This window comes from Daphnia carinata, chromosome 1 (assembly GCF_022539665.2).
Source record: "Daphnia carinata strain CSIRO-1 chromosome 1, CSIRO_AGI_Dcar_HiC_V3, whole genome shotgun sequence".
NCBI lineage: Eukaryota > Metazoa > Arthropoda > Branchiopoda > Diplostraca > Daphniidae > Daphnia > Daphnia carinata.
The window spans coordinates 9720180-9737126 of record NC_081331.1 but is presented as its reverse complement, the minus strand read 5'-3'; the positions used below and the strand labels follow the sequence as shown (position 1 = coordinate 9737126).

Here is a 16947-nt window from a genome sequence, read left to right as displayed (position 1 = left end):
TCTATTTTTCCAGAAATACGACGAGGGGTTCATTTTACCATATTTGGTTTGAAAATAAATTTAAAGCTTGGCTGTATTTGGGTTCTCACTACAGTCGCTTACTATGGCAAAGGGTATTGGTTTTCATATTGTGATTATTCCTCGTCTGAGAGGTCATAACCAAACATTGTAAATAATACATTTCTTTTCACAAAATGCTCCAGATCCTGAGAACGACGATGATTCATTTCATTCGTTAGCGTTACGGTGCCGCACGGCTGCTGGAACATCATTAATTTTCAAAATGTTGTTCAATTGGAAAGCAACTTCTCATTGAAAAAACTACAACGCCACAACGAGATTGTGGTTTAGCTAAAGTGTTGTCATAACAAACTTAATGACTTTTCGCCGAACGCAAACGTTGCCGTTAAAAAAAAATGTTTTGTTCTTGTTGTTCGCAAACAAACATAAAGTGCACATGTAACGAGAGAAAGTCACCTGTAGGAAGAAGAAGGGTAAGTTAGGGGGGTTACTGGAAGACCTTGAAAACAAAGTTCATCGGTGATCTAGCATTTTCCAGTTTAAAAATAGTTGGCCTTCACTATGCCTTCCTTCAGTATCAAATGAAATGGGTGAAACAAAGAAGCTATCGAAACCACCTACACGTGGCAAACCGTAACCACAATGTTGACAGGCTTGTTAACTACAGCTTGGTTTATTTGCTGAGTGCTGTTGCGGTCGAGCAATTAATGAAATTCCAATAAGCAATTTGGAATCTAAATGTAAATGTGCCTACTTATAACAGCCTAGTTTAACCAAAAGTTGTAATATTTCAGCCAAGCCTGATTCAAGTTGCATTTATGTTTATCAAATAAACAACGAATGGTTTGATATAAAACGCCCAGTCACGTTAACCTTTTTATTGTTTGAGAAATCAACTTGTCATCACCGTGGGACGCGGGAATATGACAATCGTGATCACTGATCTGGAATTCTAGCTTTCTTTATGTGCGAGTAAACCTCTTTTTAAAAATCCTGGCTCGTTAAATACCATGGGCCTTAATTCCGACGCGCTTATCATTGGCCTTTCCACGTTGCGTACGTGAGCCTTTCATGTTTGTCTATACTACATTTTTTTCTTCTTTAATGTGTCCTTTTCTTTATCATTCAGCTTTTTGTAGAAATAAAATTTTAAGAGTCCAGCCTGTTTATTACGAACATCCACCATGATAGGTGTTAACAAGCGAAACGTCCGCCACTTCAATGACATCACGCGTGATTCTGTTCAAGCTTCGTCATCAGACTAGTCGGCAAGGCGACCATCGTGAGTCTGCCGAGCGTGCTTACTGTAATAGTAAGTTTTTGGGTCGAAAGAAGTGAAAGTGTTAGAAGGTCCTCTATAGAAGACGAGTGACTCTCGCTTAAATTTCTCGCTTGACTACATCGCGCTTCACCGAACAACCCAGCATTTCTTTTATTGCTGCTCCCGTTGTTGACTAACGAAAGTGCACGTTTGCGGATTCATGTTTATACATAGCTAGTATGTTTTTAGTTACGGCTCTTGTTCCATAACGTCTCATTTAGCCATACATGGCTTAATAAAAAAAAGGACCTAAGCAAAATACTATGTCATAAAAAAGCAGGTTGTTACGCACATCAACGATCATCCACGTACATATGAGCCTGGAAAGTTCGTGTTTTTCAAGTATATACAGTTCTACTTCAAATGCCTTTTTTAGTCGTCAGTAAAACTCTTTTTTCGTCCGTTTTGCGTGAAGCGATTATTCTGTTTCGGTCTGAAAAACACAACGGTCTGCCACACGTTTTCTATTACACGATCCAGATGACAGGTTGGGTAACTCGTGCAGATTAAGATGCGACAATTTTCGTTTTGGAACCGCACCCCCATTAACGTTGTATCGCCAACGTGACTTCAGAGCATACCCCCGCCAGCGATGAAAGCCCTTTTCTGAATAGAATATTAAGTTGTAAGATGTAAACATAGTAACGGTGGGAATGAGAAAGGTCATTTTTCTTTCTGTAGCGCTAATTGGATTGGAAAAAAAAGAACCATTTTAATTATGGAGAAAGTCAGCAAATTCACCCATTAAAATTCTTTCGATGACCACCACTAACACCAAAGCTAACCGTGTTTCCCCCTTTGGCAAGCTGCAAAACACGTAGGTCAGAATAAGCCAAAAAAAGGGAATACATAAATATTTATGAGGAGAAAGCTGGCGAATTTCAATGGGAGAATACCTTACGTGCAAAAAAATCTACGTGCTTCGCTAGACGGAAGATAGAAAAAGATGGCCTTTTTTTTGCAACGCTATACTTGAAAAGTTTTTCAAAATGAAAGAGGTTGACGTCCTTCGGTAATTGTGTCTATCCCCTACAGTAATCGTTGCTTTTCAGCTTTCACTTTCCACGCTTGCACGATGAAACGGAACGGAAGCAAGAAGGACAAATGGAACGTTAGATGCATTTAAGTACACCTCATATACCTTTTTTTTTCAAAAATACACATGAATATTTTGTAGGAGAAAAAAAAAAGATTAGTTTATTACTATTGCCAGCAATTTTTATGGTGTCGTACCACTAATAGAAAAATAACATGGTGGAATACTTTCGCTTTAACTTGATAGCTAACCGTGAATGTAATCTGATGCCCGAGCCCACCACTAAGGTTCTTTTTATTTTTTGAATTCTTTTATGAACACTCACGATAGGGAAATGAACGAACGCCAGCGATATTTCCAAGTGTAACTACCCGAAAAAATGTTTGATGTGTCCATCTCATCTGACGGATGGTTATCACTCTTGCTGTGAAAGTCATTCCATTATCATACAAACGTACATACCGCCAGAAGAGCATAAAAAAAAGGACAGGAAAGGTCGGGGTAGTTACACGTATAATGTACTCCACAGTTGCCCATTGTTTTCTAACTTATCAAGCAGAAAGGAGTACACGTGATGTTGTAATGCCATTTTATGAATCGAACGGACTGTGTGAAAAGATGCGGTTGGCCAGTTTAATAGCACGAGGGAAACCCCCAACAAGAAAGAAAAAAAAACACATCGAATCTAAGCTAAATAAACGCACGTATAAGATAAATACAAAATTTTGTTTTAAATAGATAAGAAATCTGTCGGCTCCAGTGAGGCATCAGAGCCTTAACCCTGAACCGTAAGCTTTCACTTTCCTTGTGAACAAGGATAATCTTGAGATGGAAGAATCATCAGAATGTATAAACAAAAGATGGGCGAGCCTTTTCAAGCGTTAAAATCAAGTATTTAAAAAAAAAACCAGTATGGCGACTAAGTGTTCTTCTATATTGTAGTCGACCTTGTTTTCGTGTTTCATTTCTTTTTCCTCAACTCGAATTCTGTTTCGAAGTTGTTTGTCAAGTACGAAGTCACGTTCCCTCCAGCATGACTGTGAATGCCGTGAAAAGCCGGTTGTTCACATATGCACACTCATGACAAAATCATAAAAATAATCAACTTACAATCACTTTCGTTTGAGAAATTACGAACCGTGATATTACTCATTCATCAATTTTACGAAGTATGCTTCGTATCTATCAAACGGAATGGTCTCGAATGAGATCATTGGCCTGAAAGTTCGCCGCAATTCGTGATTATCCGATTTCTTTCGCTTCGTTCACGAATTGAAGGATATCAACATTCGTTAAGTGGTGAACGCATCGATCGAAGAATTTAAGTGGAACGATGAGGACTACTTTCTTTGTCGGAAAATCGACATGTTAATTTTTCTAAAAAATAAAATTCTACTTGCGATTATTGTTTTCTGCGGATACTCATTGCTTCCATAAATAGCCGCCTGCCAAAGCCCTTTATTCGAATTCATGCGTCCTCCTTTATAAAATCCGCATATATTTGCAATCGCCCTCTTTTTTTTTAAGCCAAATCCGCATACATTTTTGCTATAAGTTATCCTTTTTTTTTTCTTTCAAGCGAGTCTTATCTAATTGAGCGCATTATAAAATGGTTCACTGTATAGACATACTTTCTCCCCTTGCAGCCAGGAAACGGCCCTGGAAAATGATGAAACCCTGCGGAGAAGAAAAAAAAACAAATCCTCCTCGTCCGTCATCGTAAAATGCGTGCACCCTTTCACTTTTTACTGATATGCAGACGCTGTTGCTAACCTATGCGGCCATTCAATGAACAAGGATGTTGGCTTGCTTCAATTAGAAAGCTTTCTTTTGCTCCGGGAGAGACAATGAGAGCATCGAACGGCTGGTTCACTATCTCCGCCTTGGGCGTCTTCCGGCTCTTTTGCTCACTATAATCACGCAGGATATCATGTAGGTTCGCAGAAGAAGTAAATGGTTAAAAAATAAATGTATATACAGCGAATTGTTGGCACCGATTCAACTGGAGAAAATGAAGGCAAACAAGTAGTTTTTTCCCGAATTTTGTCTTCGCGAGAAATGGAACACACGAGGCTTCGCCAACGGGTCTATTCCATTTCGATATTGTTGGCAACAGCGTTCTCTCGTTTTTTTGCACGTCAAGAATGCGTGTTGTGGACTCACAGTTTATTTGGTACAAAGAAAAAAATTGGGCATGAAACCAAAATTTGCTTATCGATAGCTGCTGACCATTCCTCGCAGGTGCGTCCGGACTATTGTGTCCATCCATGGCACACCCTTTTGTTTCTTAAGTTGATTGCCATTTTCTAGCAAGTACAGTCGTATCGTGATTAAACTCAACGACATCTCATACACAGATAAAAATCACGAAAATGTTGAACCAGCAATAGACTTCACGAAACAAGCGTGAGGGTTCATGAAATCTTCACCTGTCTACCTGCATTGAACAAAAGCGATTAATATCGCTCGTATCATGATTTAAGATTGGGACGCAAAAAAAAAGCATAGCTTTGGCTTTGTTGTAACTTTCATTTGTAGTTGGACATCAGAGATCTGCTACCAAACGTGGAAGACAAATAACTGTCCCACCTTTTCAGGTTCGTTCATCGTGTCGTTGCCACGTTCCACAAGGAGAAATGGCAACAATAATCGGTCATGTGAGCCTCTATTGGAATGGAGTAACACAGCACTTTGTTGGGCACAAAAATATCCAAAAAAGTTGAGCATTTGACGTTTAATGGATGAAGATGGAATAACGGATCAACGTTCCATAGTGCCGGCTTGCGGCCAAAAAAGATTTCTAAAGCCTCAAGCGGAGAAAGAGTGTTCTTTCGTAGCACCGAAACAACAACAACAACAACAACAACAAAAAAGAAACAATAAGAATATCTGGCCGATAATCAAAAGATAACCATCAACGCTCTCAAAAAACCGCTGACACCCATATTTATTTTTTTTTTAAATATTTTATTCTCATTTTTGTTCTTCGGTTCTCGCCATCAGGCAAAAGCGAATCGAATGGCCATGTCAGAAGTAGGTCTCATACCAACGCTATGCGCGCTCCCGCATGTTGTTTTTGTTTGTTTTTTTTTTTCCACCGCATTTTTCACTTCATTTGTTTTCTTTGGTCCATCAAACGGAGGGAGTGAGAGTATATACTCCTTCTGCTTAAAGCTCACGCACTTTCTCGTCCAGGATGAGTCCAACTTGGCCGCGTCCTCCTTTTTTTCGTTCAGCAATCCATCGTTTCTCTTCATTTTCTCTCATTCTCTCTGTCCTTCCTCGTGCATTTTCATATATTTTTTTCGGGTAGAATGACCTACAAACTTTGAGAGTTGAACATCGTCCGAAATTGTAAAACACAGGTTCAACTAGAATCCGTTTCCTTGTTCAATTGCCATGCCAAGATTGAAAGAAGACAAACAAGTGGCTAGCTGCTTATTAAGGGATTAAGGTTAACGATTGGCGACATAACTACCAATCGAGATCTGTGATTTACGTAGATATTTCTTGATGCGTGACCTACACTGGGTCCGTGACTCCCCTCAGATCCGCATTTCAAAAATTTCAAAAAAACACGAACCTGATTTCCAAAAATTGGTGCCCGTTTGCTCACACGTGGACAATGTGTCACGCATGAAATGTGGAATGCCCATGTGAATGGCATCAAGCCGCCCATGCGAATTAGGCCCGGCTCTATCGACATCGTTCACTTTTCTGGCAAACCGGTACTGTTCTTCAATGCGTGAGTGTCCTAACAAGAGAAAATACACAGCGATATTCGAATTCGGCGTGCCGGATGGTATTCTAGAAACGCTGTCCGACTGATTTTGTACATGCGAAAATGAAAACTGTGGCGGTTTGAAATTTGAATTTCCGTTTCCTCCCGCGCTCAGCAATAACGCACGGTTATAAAGTACCGTTGATGATGATTCGTTCTAAAATCAGGTAGAAGGAGAACACGTATGGGTTTCACTTTAAATGTTATTCAGGTGTCAGTGAATTTATTCACACAAAAAGGAGTGAAAGGAAAGAACTATACGCTGAGTGATGGCCACGCCGAAAAAAAAAATTGTACCTCTTCAGCAAGCGCAGCTGTGTGTGTGCATCAGGTGGGTAAAAGAAGAAAGAAAGGAGCAAAAATAAGGAATTGTATCTGCAAAAGAGAAGATGAAATTTTTTCTGGGAAAAGGAGAGTTGTGAACGAGCCATCCTCGTATGCATGAGGTAGACAAACTGGGTCACTTGGCTTCCTCAGGCAGCCCGTCTTCTTCCACTCGCCAAAGAGCCAGCAATGAAGAGCAGCAACCAGTAAAGAAGAAGTACCTTTTTTTTTTCTTTGACGATTTTCACTTCTCCCCGCCTTTTTTTTTCTTTCTGGTACGGTGGAGCTTTCCCTTTTACGCCAAGCATTCTATACCAACGATGAAGAGGGGCTTTGTTTGAATGTCCTAGCCGACTGGCACGTCCCACTGTCTGCCGGCCAATCGGACGTCTTCGCCAGCCAGCTCTGTATATCGCCTATACAGTTTTCCAATGCTTTCTTTCAAAAAAACAAAAACTAGCCCTCCCATCCTTTCTATCTTGTTTCCACCTACACCCAGTGACTTGACAGGGTATTTAAAGCCCCTACTCTCACATTTCAAGTCAGTGTCTTGCCGACAACAGTTTAGGAAACAGCAAGCGTAAGAAGAGGTAAGATTCACTTTGATGTCAATTTCATTGTGAATTTTTCGTGGTGAAAAAGCGGAAAGAGTAGCCAGAATATTCCCTTTGACGTTGAATACGACAAGAGAATCAGTTTCAACAAATCATTGAGTCCGTTTTTAAAATCGGCAATCGATTTCGGCTTCCGTTTTTTGCATCTTTAATCGTTTTGGACAATAAAAACAAGTAGCAAATGCAACAAACAAAACGAATAACAGCTGCGTTGTTGTTTAATAACATTTGTATTTCTTTTTATTGTCCAATAGCGGTTGCCCTAAAATTTCGTTTTACTTCTTTCACACGCTATCGCTATTAGTAAGAAAAAACATTGCTGATTGAATTGCTATTTTTCTTTTTAAATTCAATTATAGAATCTTGTCGAGCAAATCGACTCAACGACACAAAAGGTTGCTAATTCCAAACCAAACAGCCATGAGGGCTTTGGTATGTAACAATCATTTCATTACATATTGCAAATTGAAAACAGGGCGAATCAAATAGAAACCACACGAGCCAGTCCCGACATAAATTTAACACAACTCTTCTCACTTGCGTGACAGGCTATTGTTCCACTTTTGGTGGCCACCATTTTGGCGGCACCCCAATACGGACAACCTCCAGCAGCAGGTGAGACTGTTTCCATCACCAAGGAACAGTGGGCCTCTCTGAACCCATACGGATCTGCTTCTTCCTACCCGGCTGCCGAACGCCCTCAGATTGAAGAGATCCAGAAGCAATGGGAACGTTTCTATGAATACCTTCCGTGGTTGAGAGGTCCCGCTGGACCACCAGGCCCACCTGGAGCCCCAGGAGCCGCTGGATCGTCTGGCGGTGGTGGTGCCTACGGCGGCGGTTCTAGCTACGCTCAACCTCAGGTCATTCCAGGACCCCCAGGCCCACCAGGTCCACCAGGACCCGCTGGATACAAGGGAGATGCTGGTACTCCAGGAACCCCTGGCTACCCAGGAGGACCCGGACCCCAAGGACCAGCTGGCAAACCCGGAGCACCAGGCTACCCAGGAGAGAAGGGTACACCAGGCTACAACGGAGCTCCTGGAGCCCCTGGCAAACCAGGTTACAACGGAGAGAAGGGAGCCCCTGGCTACAATGGCGCCCCTGGCCTTCCAGGCGGTCCCGGACTACCCGGCAAAGACGGTTATCCTGGCGGCCCTGGACCCGCTGGACCTAAGGGAGAAGCTGGACCACCAGGCTACACTATCCCATCCAAGATCCCCGGACCTCCTGGCCCACCAGGTTACAACGGCAAAGACGGTGCTCCTGGATACCCTGGCGGTCCAGGCCCCGTTGGACCAGTTGGACCTGTTGGACCTCAAGGACTCCCTGGCAAACCAGGTACAAATGGCTACCCTGGTGGCCCCGGACCTAAAGGTGACGCTGGAACACCTGGCTACGCTGGAGCCCCTGGCAAGGACGGATATCCTGGTGCACCTAGCAAGATCCCTGGTCCCCCTGGACCCGTCGGACCAGCTGGCCCCCCTGGCTACAATGGCGCTCCTGGCAAAGATGGTCTCCCCGGCGGTCCTGGTTATCCAGGCAAAGACGGCAAACCTGGAGCTCCTGGATACACTGGTACATTTGCAGCTATATATTTTAATTCTTTCCAATTATTAACTGATTTTTAAAATATTTTACAGGCGCTCCAGGTCTCCCAGGCAAACCAGGTAAGGATGGTCTCGCCGGCCCAGCCGGTACTCCTGGCTACCCCGGCGGCCCAGGCCCAGTTGGACCTCAAGGTAAACCCGGCGCACCTGGATACCCTGGCGGCCCAGGCCCAGTTGGACCCGTTGGGCCCATTGGTCCAGTCGGACCTCAAGGCAAACCTGGTGCACCCGGTTACACTGGTGGCCCAGGACCAGTTGGCCCTCTTGGACCTGTTGGCCCCGTAGGACCCCAAGGAAAACCAGGCACCCCTGGCTATCCAGGCCCCGCCGGCCCTGCTGGACCAGCTGGTTCTCCCGGACAGAGCTACGAAGCTCCGGCCCAGGTTTACCAACCACCAGCTCCAGTTTATCAGCCATCGGCGCCAGTTTACCAAGCGCCCGCTCCGGTCTACCAGACCCCATCCATTTCTCAGCCCACTTACGATCCCCCCGCACCTAGCTACGGTTAAGAAATCACCACTATCATTATGCTGAGAAAAATTTATTCAAAAGTTTTATTACCTCTTTGACTCATATTTCATTCCCCAATTCACTTTAAGAAGTCATGATTGCAGCCTGTATTTGAATATTGGCTAGTCGCCATGACTTCGTACAAGGTGTAAATAAATCATAATAATAATACGAGTGGTGTTTGATTTCTTTCGCAATGTCGTTTCATCTTTGAAATGAATCAATAGCGTAAGCCTCTTGACTCACACAGTGTTTTTCCCACCAGAAATGTGAGATTACGTAAATACTAGGCAATAAAGATATAGCCTACAGTACACGGACAACACAATCAGAAATTAGAAAGTTGGCTCTTTCTTCTACCGTGAGATGCCGATAGCATGCTAAGTATGCCCAGGTGTTTTTTCCCCATTAAAACTGATGCTTCACTTTCACTGTAATAAAGAGAAATCCTCTTGATTCACGCAATGGGGTTGGATGTGGCCATATCACGAACTACGGTCTTCATTTGTGGAAATGAATTCTTAACCAACATCGTCGATTTGTAGGACAGGTTGATGAGATCCGTGTTAACTCGTCTCCACACGATAAAAAGGAAACATAGAAAGCAAACTTGCCTTACTTTTTCTTCAAGAACAACATCACCTTGTCTTCCTGGTTCGATTGACCGACCAAAGTCCGCCAACCGCGCGACGTGATAAATACCACAGCGTTACACTGCCCCCGTTTGAAATCTGCTGATGCGAGAAAAATCCTAACAATATACTGTATATTGATAACACACGAGACAAAAAATAAAAAAAGGAAGGTATGATTATATAGGGTGATGATGATATCATGTGCCACGTACGCAGCTTGAATTAAAGAAAATGTTTTAGGGCATCATTTGGACTCCTTTCTTATGGCTGACGTTTTGATGGAAAGATTGACGTAGAACATGTTTACGAAATTAAATTTTTTGTGACTTAAGAAACATCGTTGATTAGTGTCCAGCAACAACTAATGTTCTGCTAATTACTTGAATTAACATAAACTGGTTTTAGTGGCAATACCACTGCTTTCAAATTTCAGCATATGTGATGATATTGGATGACATATATTAATTGACATCACAAAATATCGAGACGACATTCCGTTAGCCCCATCTGAACTAGCACACACAACATAATTCAAGATGTCCACAGCTGTTTAGACAAGCTCATATAAAATTAAAAAAAAAGGATTTCACTTCGTCAGACGAGATGTACAGCTGCTGGATGAGACGTAGAATTACATAAGCTTTCACTTTTTTTCCTACTCACGAGCACACAGCCGAGCAATGAAAGTGTCACATGATATTTGCGTCGTTGTTATCTTGGATGACTCGACTAGAGAGATATTGCCTTGACCAGCAGAATTCCGGCGGTAATACATGGCGCATCGTCTACAGGTGCGAAAAAAATCAACCAGACTTCAATGTCTCGCTCGTTTAAACAAATTTGATTAGAGGTGTGCGCATACCGCAAACCCCAACGTTCTTGGCCAAATGAAGGAAACCCACAGCTAATTTTGTTGAATCACGTCATTTGAAATATTAGGCAATTTAAAAATTAATTAAGACGATTGATTAGAACGCCCTTTTGCGTGCGCTAGTCAAGTTTCCAAGCCCATCTTATCATTCCTGGCGCTATTTCAGTTCAGTTCCTTTCACAACTTCAAGGCCAAACAGTAAGGTGTTTAAAAGAAGGGCAGGTCTGCACATTTTCATCGTTAGAACGATAACAATAAAAAATAAAATGGTACACTTGGTTTAAGAATGCTGGCCATTGTCACCTTTAGGGCACAAAAATACAAGAGCACATGGGAGCGGATGACTAGGATTCCATCATTAAAATGAGATCCAACCTTGACCGTAAGCATTGTTATTAAAAAGACAAAGAAAGTGTAGCATAAAAAAAAACAGAATTCATTCCGCAATATTTGGGACGAAAGGGGACGATCGGTGCTTTCTGCGTACTGCATGGAGAACGACCGCGCCCTATGAACTGAAGGTCTTCCAGCACGCAGAGCTCTGCACTTCGTTAATTGAACCATTGTTTCATGGAAGGTGGTTCCCGGAAACTGAACGAGAACGAACGTATGTATTCGTATAAAAGCTTCGCCTGGAATGCTCGGCCACGTTACTCCGAATTTAGCTCTTCTCTCAACATCATTCGTCGTGCACAACATGAAAATCGTAAGTCAACCCTAAAACTATTTAAACAATGATCAAACATCTAATTGCTTATCTTACAGGTGATAATTTTTGCATGTTGCGTGGCCGTCATTAGTGGTACTCCGTTATTGAGCGCTTTCACTCACGCGGTCAGAGTCCCAAGTCGGGACAGTGCTGTTATCAGATCTGACCGTTTAGGGGGAAATTTCGCCTACTCAACCATTGAAGGGCATGCTTACGTTGCCGTGGCCCCAATCTTGCAACACATTGCGTCACCGATGACTGTGTCAGATGCTATGGCCGCTCCGATGATTTCAAACAACGATCCCACGTCGGCATACGCTTTAGAATCGGCTACGCTACCTAAAGAGCACAGGGGTCTGCTTCTTAATTCCCGTGCTACTCCTCTTACTAACCGGCGTAGTAAACATTAGGGAGCATGAGTTTAAAATCCGATGTGAATTGTTTGCCACTCAAATCGTAATAAAAACATGTATTAAAACGAATTTTACGTCCTGTTTTTTAAAAACACATTAATTAATTACCTTTTAACGAATTTTTATGTCCTCCCACAAGATATACTAGTGTAGTTAATGCAAATTTGCATCCTGTTGAAACAAAGCTTTTTAGCTGGTGTTTATTGATGTATTTTTGGGGGTGGGTCAACACCACTTTAAATTCAAATAACTCAAGGACTACCAATCCTACATGAAAATAAAATTTATTTCTATGATTCTCGTTCAATTTAATACCTAAAACACCTAAGTTTGTAGCTACATCAAGGTTTCTAAAAACAAAATAAAAAAAATAAAAAGTCGGGCTTATTTTGTCGGGCTTATTTTGTCGGGTTTGTTTTTTAAGGCCGACTTTTTCAAACGAAATCTCGGGCTTAAAATTTTGATTGGGAAGTTGGTGAAACTCACTTTTCATAATCAAAATGAAACGCTGATTCCGAAAAAAAAATTAGTTTTTGCCTTAACTGTGTAATTTTTGAACAAAACGCATTCAAATTGCTTTTGGTGCAATCGCTTTACACGCACGAGGCTAAGTCTAAGTCATGTGACATTTATAGTCCAGTTCATTGTCATCTAAACAAGGATAGATTCACAGATACGTCGGAACGATTAAATAGAAACCAAAGCTTTATGCTATTTGTGTCGACGATGGCTTTGGCCTGCAAGTCCATTTTGACATTTGAAAGTGGTCAGCAAAATTTTCAACATGTGTCGCTGCTGGTGCCAACTGACTTTCTTCCCATAATGTTTAGCGCACTCCAGCTACTCTCCAGCGATAAAATTCCATGTTCCGTAGAGATGACAAGCAGGACCCACTATACGTTTCTTGGTAACGCTCTCGCGATTTCTAGGTTAAATTGAAACAACTTGAAATAATAAATTTGCTCCGTAAAACAAGCCCTAACAGAAAATCTATTTCCAAGACACGCTAAAAATAAAAAAAGGAGGTTTGGTTTCTACGATTCTAAATCATTTTCCTTGCTAATTGGGATGAAGATTGAGGTGCAAGAGTTCCGCTAGTATTTTTTTAAAGAAACGTTTTCGGTAGGAAATTCGCAAATTTATAACTATTGCACCAAATATAGTTTAAATATGGTCCAATTTTAAGCTGTCGTTGACATCGAAGAAATCTACTCGATCTTATAATGTTACAAGTTGGACGAAGGTAACAAGAAAAACAGCAATGTCTTTCTCTTTTTCTCCCCCAAGGCAAAGAGAAGTTTCCCTTTTACGTGAATATTCCGGCGTGGAGAGACTCTTTCCGTCCGGTTGGTCTAACACGAAAGAAAAAAAAACTAGCCAATCCAGCGCTTCGTAGCAAGATACCGCATTTACGTCATTTCGACAAAAGCCACCTACGATCTCTGTTTTCAACTACATGTGCTACTCTTCTGCGCACTATTTAAAGAACTCGCTTTCCTGTCCAAAGTCAGTGTTGTGCTGAAGCCCCTTCGGGAAAGAGCAATTCCATATAGAGGTAAGCATTTATCGCACGGCCTTTAGTATCGGACTCGTGCAAATAAAAACATGTTTTTCAACAACAAAAATGGAATTTCCACTTCTTACATAAGCAAATTTGAAAATTGAAAAAACGGAAGACAAGAGTCAACGTTTTTTAAAAATGTCATTTACCGCTCCAGAATTGTTCATGAAATTATCGTGAAGACGATCGGTACAAATTGTTTTGAACGCTATAAATGTGAAAAGAATGGTGAGCACATTTGTTACGTTAAACAGTTGTCGCGAGAGAATCTGTAAAGGCCTCGTGGACGTGCCGGTTGGATGCAATTAACTTTCCTTTTTAAACGCTTAAAATTTTTTTTCCGTGTAAAGGACACAGTACCCGCGTTTCATTCAACATTTCGACGTGCTCTAAAAACAACTAGCCATGAGGGCATTGGTTAGTAGTAAAATTGTATTGACCATTTTTTGGAAGAGGTACCATTTACCAAACTGTTGGATTTCATTCGATATCTAACAGGTATTCATTTCACTCTTGTTGGCAAGCGTGTTGGCTGCACCCCAATACGGACAACCTCCAGCAGCTGGAGAAACTGTTTCCATAACCAAAGAGCAGTGGTCTTCACTTAATCCTTACGGATCAGGAGCAACTTACGACATTCAGAAGCAATGGGAAAATTTCTATGAATATCTCCCTTGGTTGAAGGGACCTCCGGGTCCACCAGGACCACCAGGTCAACCTGGATCTTCCGGATCTTCTTCCGGTGGTGGCTACGGGGCTAGTTCTTATGCACAACCTCAAGTCATTCCTGGCCCACCAGGTCCTCCAGGACCTCCAGGGCCTGCTGGGTATAAGGGAGATGCAGGACTTCCAGGTACTCCTGGCTATCCTGGCGGACCTGGTCCGCAAGGTCCACCTGGAAAACCGGGAACTCCAGGCTATCCTGGAGAAAAAGGAACTCCAGGTTACAACGGTGCCCCTGGAGCTCCTGGTAAACCAGGTTATAACGGAGAGAAAGGGACACCTGGCTACAATGGTGCACCTGGCCTTCCTGGCGGTCCCGGTCTCCCTGGCAAAGACGGATACAGTGGAGCTCCAGGACCTGCAGGCCTTAAAGGTGAAGCCGGTCCACCAGGATACACCATCCCATCTAAGATTCCTGGTCCTCCTGGCAAACCTGGCTACCCTGGTAAGGATGGTGCTCCAGGTTACCCTGGCGGCCCTGGCCCTGTTGGTCCTGTTGGCCCTGCTGGACTCCAAGGACCTCCTGGCAAACCTGGCACAAATGGCTATCCTGGTGGACCCGGTCCTAAAGGTGATGCTGGAACACCTGGCTACGCTGGAGCCCCTGGCAAGGACGGATATCCTGGTGCACCTAGCAAGATCCCTGGCCCTCCCGGACCCCAAGGACCTGTTGGCCCTAATGGCTACAACGGCACTCCAGGAAAAGATGGGCTTCCCGGCGGACCTGGTTATCCAGGCAAGGACGGACTCCCCGGTGCTCCTGGATACACCGGTACATTTTAAAATCAATAACTGAGCTTCTTTCATTTCAGCAATTCATGGCAATTTCATAATATTCCAAATGCTCTAGGTGCCCCCGGTCTTCCTGGAAAACCAGGCAAAGATGGATATGCTGGCCCAGCTGGAACCCCTGGATATCCTGGCGGCCCAGGCCCCGTTGGACCTCAAGGTAAACCCGGAGCTCCTGGATACCCTGGTGGCCCAGGACCTGTTGGACCCGTAGGCCCCCTTGGTCCAGTTGGACCTCAAGGTAAACCTGGAACCCCTGGCTACCCTGGTGGTCCAGGGCCAGTTGGCCCTCTTGGACCTGTCGGACCTGTTGGCCCTCAAGGTAAGCCAGGTTCTCCTGGTTACCGAGGTCCCACCGGCCCTGCCGGCCCAGCTGGTTCCCCTGGACAAGTCTATGAAGCGCCAGCTTACCAGCCTCCTGCTTACACGCCAACAGTCTCTCAACAAACATACGATCCCCCAGCACCAAGCTATGGTTAATTATCTTACCATGCTCTAAGCGACAAGAAAAATAATATATAAACAAAATTCTATGCTTGGATGAATACTCTGATCCATTAAGGAAGTCCGCATTGATTTTTATATCATATAACATGTTGGTGCCACGTTTTCTCGATTTGTAAATAAACCATACCGTAAAAAGGAAAAGCTTGTTTTGCTATACTACGAAAGAAATATAACATAAAAATAAAAAAGCAGCTAATTGGACTAATGAAATAAAAAATAAAGGGCTTCAAATGGGCTCTGATAAAGGGACAATGTTTTACAAACAAAACAATATCATTTGGCTCATGTGCCATGACTATGTTTTATTCTTGGACCAATTTGGAGCTAACAGTTATGAAACCAGTACCAACATTGTGGCTCTTAAGCAAAACTTGTGTATTTGACACCATTTAAAGGAATTTGGAACGGCAAGCGACGCAAGAAAAAGTGCTATAGACAACCCTTATCAAAATTATAGAACATATCCGCAAATCCAAAGAGGTGGGTTGACCTGCAAGCCTACTTTACCATTTTCAACAAGTCAACATATTTTGGCATGTGTCGCTACGTGCGTGCCGAATGATTCTCTTCCCATAATGCCTTGCGAATTTTATTGTACGGCGTTTAAGTTCCACGATAGTAACGTTTTCAGTAGGAAGTTGATACATTTAAATTAACAGGATGGCTAATATTATTAAGCACAGCAAATAACAATGTAAGAAGTTGACTTGAACTATAGCTCTTTGGTGTGCCTCATATACCCCTCGGCTTATACGATTTTGGAATAGTCGAAAGTATTTAGTTTGAGAATCAATTACGTCGCAATATTCTTAAAGAATTTATTGTTTACGAAAATGTATGAAAGCGTGGCCTGAATTATTGTGTCGGTAATGTCAAAGTTTTCTCAAAGGAATTGAATAACAATTATATTTCTTTAAACCTTTAATCATCATCAGTTTATATCGATTTGCACTTGACCCGGTAGGAATGCAATATAAATAGTGCCTTCGTTTTCTGCGTGAGTTTAAATTTGTAGCAATAAAAGTAAAAATCTATTGAATTTTATAATGTTTCTATTCGAACGAAGGTAAAAAGGAAAACCAGCCATGAAATGTCTTTCTCTTTTCCTCCCCAAAGGCAAAGAGAGGTTTCCCTTTTACGTGAATATTCCAGCGTGAAGACCCTCCGTTCGTCCGGCTGGCCCAATGAAATACCAGCCAATCCGACGCGTTGCAGCAGAGACCACTTTTACGTCATTTAGAAAAGCCGCCTACGATCTCCTTTTCAACTACATGAGTTACTCTTCTGCGCACTATTTAAAGAACACGCTTTCATGTTCTAAAGTCAGTGTGGAGCTGAAGCCTCTTCAGGAAAGAGCAATTCCAGAAAGAGGTAAGAATTAATCGGATATATCAGTTGGTAACGGACTGATAAAGAAAAATGTTCTTGAATCTCAAAAAGAAACTCATTTACCATTTCCTACATTAACAACATTCAAAGTTCCAAACAGAAGCCAAAAATCAACTGTTTTTTAATGTAGTCC

At 42.5% G+C, this 16947-nt stretch overlaps 1 protein-coding gene across 1 annotated transcript; it reads left to right on the top strand.

Moving 5' to 3' along the window:
* Positions 1-6992: 6992 nt before the first annotated feature.
* Positions 6993-15566, top strand: LOC130695327 (collagen alpha-1(I) chain-like). Its single transcript, XM_057518475.1, has 5 exons — positions 6993-7073; positions 7457-7529; positions 7646-8675; positions 14110-14901; positions 14980-15566. Exons 2-5 carry the CDS (start codon positions 7518-7520, stop codon positions 15396-15398), a joined length of 2253 nt encoding a protein of 750 aa, XP_057374458.1. The 5' UTR covers positions 6993-7073; positions 7457-7517; the 3' UTR covers positions 15399-15566.
* The last annotated feature ends 1381 nt before the right edge of the window (positions 15567-16947 follow it).